Here is a 5,342-nt window from a genome sequence, read left to right as displayed (position 1 = left end):
AGGAGTTTCCTAACGACTTCGAGTAGAAGTGTACATATACCCATCCTCCGTCCTCTTCTCCTTCCCTTACTACCGCTTCACATACCACACAGTTGAGATCGTCCTTCTTATTCCTGCAGAAACATCCATCACAACGCCAACCGTGTGGGTCACTAGCCGCTGCATTAGCTGCTTTGAACTCTGATGATGGAGGTGAGGATGACATAACAGCAAGGATAGTGTAACAAGGATAGAGGACCAATCCTGAGACCAGTCAACAGTTCACAGAGGGCGGAGCTGACAGAGTCGATATCCTCCGGGCTAACCTCCTACCATACAAGGGTGAGAGCATAAAGCTATGCACAGGAAGATTACTCCCATAAAAACAAAAAGACCGGGAATTGAACCCACAACCACACGCATGAAGAACCCAAATCCTAACCATTCACCCAAACCTCCACAATATTATACAACGCAAAACCATCGACACTTCATTGAGAGAAGTTAACTCGTCATAATAACTATTTCCAGTACTATTATTCAACTGAAATCAGGGAAGACACAATACCCTCTGGGGAAATGCCGATGCTTCTGCTGCTGCAGCGGCGGCGGATGCTACTACTACTACAACACCCCACAGGAGGTTACAATCATTTGCATATGCAAAGACAACGGAGAATTGAAAATCGTTTCTAGTTGATCGCTCTTAGTCGCCAACTTCGTTACTCTATCGGCAATCACCATAAAGTGCATCATCGTAGTCTACGATTCATCTATTCAACAGCAGCGATCGGGACCGTCCCTTCACCGGCAGACTCCTGAGACTCTTTCTCTCCGGGGCTATCACCTGATGGAAAAAAACCTTCGCCGGGCACTGAACCGACGACCTTCCGATAGACAGCCCTGAACACTGCCCACTCCACCAAACACTCCCTACCCCCTCTAATCTACCAATACCCACCCTCATCATAATCCTCTCTCATGAGCACCCCCTCTATTTGACGATCAGAAGAGCCACGCGACGGTGGTGGTGGTGGTGGCGGAGATGCCCTCATCCCCAACGGACCCAACGCCGAATCAGCTCGAGGCTTCTTGAATTCTACTTTCAAACGCTTCTTGCCCAACTCGAATCCATTCAGAGCCTCCACAGCCCGTCGAGCCTGATGATCTCAACAATACTGGGAAGGTGACTACTACAGATAACGCAGCCGATGTGAGTACCTCACATAGTGCTCAGTATTCACTAAGTGTCCCATATACTCATGCGGTCGTGGTGTAAGAGTATGTATAATGGAGTTTCACCACCCTAGTGATATGAATAACACTAGTGAAAAATATATTTCATGACTACTGCATATCACCGCGAATCACGTAAAACGTACAAAAACTAGAATGGATAGAACATAATATATACAATCAACATAATCGAGTATCGACTTAAAATTGGAGCCGGCGAAACCAGAGGAGAGTATTCATATCAAGAATAAACACATATAACAACCACTCGAACAATACCCCATCACTACTCCCACTAGGGCGCGCGCGATTCACATTTAGACCATCACCATCACCACCACTACTCACGTTTTCCCAGTCCACAAAATTGACAAATCCATACCCTTTCCCTGCAACAACTTTAACAGAGTCGATCTGACCATACTGCTCGAACAGCATTCTACAATAACAAACGAATCCACCACCTTCTCCTCCGTCACGCGCCGTTAAATTACCGCAAAGTCGCATCGTCGCAGTCCGGTGGCAGATGGAAGATAAACAAAGCCGCTTGTGATGAGGTCGAGGGCGTTGGCGGCGACAACAACGCTGATCGTCGATAACATCATCACCATTGATGGTGTTACTCTCACCACCCGAGTCTGTCCACTCCCCCGATGCCAATCCTCTGCCGCTATAACTCGGTAGTTCGCCACCACCCATAATACCTACAACCAATACAGTTTCACCGATATTACGTGAAGTGGCGTAAGACCTGATTTTCGCGATATGAAAAACCCGTCGTAAAATATATTTTTCATATCACTAGGGTGAAACTCGATTACTCATCAATTTTTAAAACTCGAGTCACTGAACTTACCCCGTTGGTCCATAGCAGCCGCTGCCTGCATCATAAGGCTCGAATCAGGAACTGAAGAAAACGCAGTGAGAAATCGCGCGCAAGATTGCAAGATTTCCCCCACCTGTAGTGGACAATAACTGAGGAGGAGAAGGAGAAGAAGCAAACCCGAACGGCTGTCCCGTCTTATCGCCGTTTTTGCTCCCCTGACTGCCAATGACGTTGCGGAGATATCTAATACCATCAACCTCCTCCGTGTGGTCACCAAAAGGCACGAAAAGAATCTTCTATGAACTTACTCGTTCCACGCACTCTCCCAATTTCCTGAGTGTTTATCTGCAGTGCTCTCAGACTGCGGCCGGTGCGCTCGCGAGAGGCCTGCGTATAAGCCACTTCCGCCCGACGGCAGTAATGACGACTCCCCACCACCTATGCTGCTACTGGCAAATCTCGAACGAGGGGCGTATCGGCTCGACTCGAACTGCTGCTTCGCTGTGTACCTGACGACCCGGGTTCTATCCCTGCATGCGGTGTTTTTTCACCCACGGTTGCAGAGGTGGTTTTACGTTGAACATACCAGTGGAGTAAGCTCGGGAACCTGAACATCATCATCAACCAACTCGATCAGTCAACTACATGATGATGACGCGCTGCAATATTTATATTCTCGATGAGAGAATATATGCACATGGTCAACTGCATGTGTGGATCACATTTGCGGGAATTCTGAGGAAAATTCTCATTGGTTTCTGTACACTTCTACCCGAATTCATCTGTAAACTTCTAAAATTAGCAAGCAAATCCCTAGACTCAGCTGAGTTTGAAAGCAAACATATATTCCATAGCATATGATAGTTATAGTGATAGTTATGATAAGCTCGTATTCTTACCCCTTGGACCAGCAACAGGCTGCAGCCCTGATGAGGTCGTCTGCTGTCCTACTAACAGCTGCTCTCTCATCACCTCTGAATCAACTCGATCGGCTCGGAACTCAGGCCTGAAGACAACATGTAAGGAAGATACGAGATAAATCACTACACGAGAAAATTCACTAAAACACTCCACGAATTATGGCGGAGCGAAGCAGCCTCCTTAAAATCAAATCCTCCCCTCAATGAAGCCGCCCGTAACAAACCCGAGTGCATTATTCCCCCTCCCTCCCCCGCCCACCTCCACGGCTTGAGCTGCAACGAAGAGGTTATTTTCGATACCGGGTCGGTGAGCTGACAATTGGAGAATGCCTTCATCGCGTTGTAGGCGCTCTCTTCCGTATCAAAGCGAACGACTGCGATTCCTCTGAAATTCTGTTGCTCGGTTTGGTCGTACAACAGCCGCATCGCCTCTATATGTGACTTGTATTCAGGACCGAATAAGTCTTCAATCTGAAGAATGATAATAATAATCATGACCGCACGCCACGAAATTATTTTACATCTTTTTCGGTGTAGGAAAGTGGTATGCCAGAAACGTATAAGTTACTGTGAATATTTGCCTTCCATGCCGGTCGGGCCACCGACACCTTCATACGTTTACCCTCCGGAAGGACAGTAGCTGATAACAGAGGAGGAATCTTAGCGGCAACCTCTTCCGAGTGCGGGCTCGGGGGCATGAAAAATATCTTTCTTATTACTATTGAGAGCATTAACTGCCGCTTCAGCAGCCTCATTAGTGTCAAAGTTTACAAAACCAAACCCCATTGATATACCGGTGGTCTTGTCGCGAACAATCTGAGGGGAAATACATTTGGAAGAAAACCGGAATACCAACGCCGTGGACAACGAAGAATGTCACAGCGTTCGAGTAGCCAAATATCGATTTCACGTATTCCCAGCCTCAAGTAAGCAACGAAGCAAGATGATAACTCCCCACACGATCAAGCACGCCGCGAAATCATCGTTTTCCCGATATAAAAATTCCGCTTTTTTGGGGGACAAGATGTATATTCACCATCACTAGATATAAATATTCGCTGACGTTCACGCGTGATGAAAGACTATCTAGAGAGTGCTGGGGCTCTAGTTGAGGGGGAATCACCTTCACTGACTGGATCGCACCATAGCGCTCAAACATTTCCAATAGGTCTGCTTCGGCAAATGTTGATGGTAGATAGTTCACAATCAGGTTTGATTTATCCATCTACAGAAGAATGACCATGACTCGACCTAATCTGTATCTTGTAGAGTCAAGCTCAAGATTCCCTACATGAATATGGGGATCTTATCAGATTAATCAAAAGTTAAATGATAAGTTATATATCCAGTTACCTGCAATAAAGATACGAAATAGGTTTCCTGCCTCCTTATTATTACTAGCACTTTGATAGATACTATAAATCCCCAACACAGCCAGATGATGGGTCAACACAGCAAGAGAGCAGTCAACAGAGAGTCAAACTCTTTTCCCTCAGACGAAACTCCCACGTCGCGCGCCACGAAATTACCCAACCCGTCACGCGCCACGAAATTATTCCCTGCGATATGCTCACAACTGGCTCTGCTGAATCGGTCCCAGGAGTGAATTCTACATCTTTGATTCAGTCTCGGAAGCGCCTTTGAATCTCGGGAGAGGTCTACCCCACAACACACCGACTCATTATTGCAACCAAAAAGTAACCGCATTATTATATGAGTGAAAAATTGCATTTCGAAATTGACAGAATTTTATTACTCGTGTATAATCGCTCAGTATGACTTTACTTGATGCCCTTCCAGTAGAAGAGAGGACAACAGAGGGGGGAGGTGCCAAGGCTCGTGGTGGACGGGACTGGTTTATGGGAGTGGTAGTACGGGGATTATCGGTCGAGGGGCGCTGACGTGGGAAGAGTGTTGGGGTAAAAACTGATGGAAAAAGCATTGAATTTCCTTCCCCATCGGTGATGATGATGATGTTCCTCCCAGGGAATCATGATTGCAAGCGTCGTGTTCATGGTAGTGGGCCTATACGCGGTGTGTGTATCGAGGGTAATGCCCTACACCGGTATCGGAAGCTTGGATTGGTTAAAGGATGATTGGTATGATGGATAAAGGTCGTGCTGTCTTGTGATGCGTCCTGGTTCGATTCCTCTTACCGTCATTTTTCCCATCACCCAAAGAGCTCACTATATATGCACTAAGTATAATTCAAAGTAACTTCTCTCGGTGCATCTCAGTGTTGAAAATTCCACAACTAGAATATTCGTTTCCTGTCCTCAACTGAGCTCGGGAGTTCCTTCACCACATTATAATGTTCAGTCGCGACTTTCGGCAGAATCTGTGTTCTAAGATGAATTTTTGTTATCAATTCCTGATGCAGG

General features: G+C 46.5%; 1 protein-coding gene across 1 annotated transcript in view; it reads right to left on the bottom strand.

Annotated features, from left to right (window-relative positions):
* Pmar_PMAR025549 (hypothetical protein) overlaps positions 1 to 4,120 on the bottom strand; it is a gene marked incomplete at both ends in the record, with an annotated part of 13,336 nt that extends 9,216 nt beyond the window's left edge. The window contains 13 exons of the mRNA XM_002765162.1: positions 1,615 to 1,654; positions 1,710 to 1,800; positions 1,845 to 1,919; positions 2,072 to 2,122; positions 2,175 to 2,284; positions 2,350 to 2,428; positions 2,480 to 2,550; positions 2,597 to 2,648; positions 2,941 to 3,047; positions 3,221 to 3,432; positions 3,483 to 3,601; positions 3,681 to 3,777; positions 4,085 to 4,120. Coding sequence (XP_002765208.1) covers positions 1,615 to 1,654; positions 1,710 to 1,800; positions 1,845 to 1,919; positions 2,072 to 2,122; positions 2,175 to 2,284; positions 2,350 to 2,428; positions 2,480 to 2,550; positions 2,597 to 2,648; positions 2,941 to 3,047; positions 3,221 to 3,432; positions 3,483 to 3,601; positions 3,681 to 3,777; positions 4,085 to 4,120 — 1,140 coding nt within the window. The remainder of the gene's footprint in view (positions 1 to 1,614; positions 1,655 to 1,709; positions 1,801 to 1,844; positions 1,920 to 2,071; positions 2,123 to 2,174; positions 2,285 to 2,349; positions 2,429 to 2,479; positions 2,551 to 2,596; positions 2,649 to 2,940; positions 3,048 to 3,220; positions 3,433 to 3,482; positions 3,602 to 3,680; positions 3,778 to 4,084) is intronic.
* Positions 4,121 to 5,342: the final 1,222 nt, after the last annotated feature.

The sequence above is a fragment of the Perkinsus marinus genome (assembly GCF_000006405.1).
Source record: "Perkinsus marinus ATCC 50983 genomic scaffold scf_1104296975596, whole genome shotgun sequence".
Lineage (NCBI taxonomy): Eukaryota > Perkinsozoa > Perkinsida > Perkinsidae > Perkinsus > Perkinsus marinus.
Note: the sequence above shows the minus strand (reverse complement) of the source record. Positions and strands in the feature narration are given on the sequence as shown.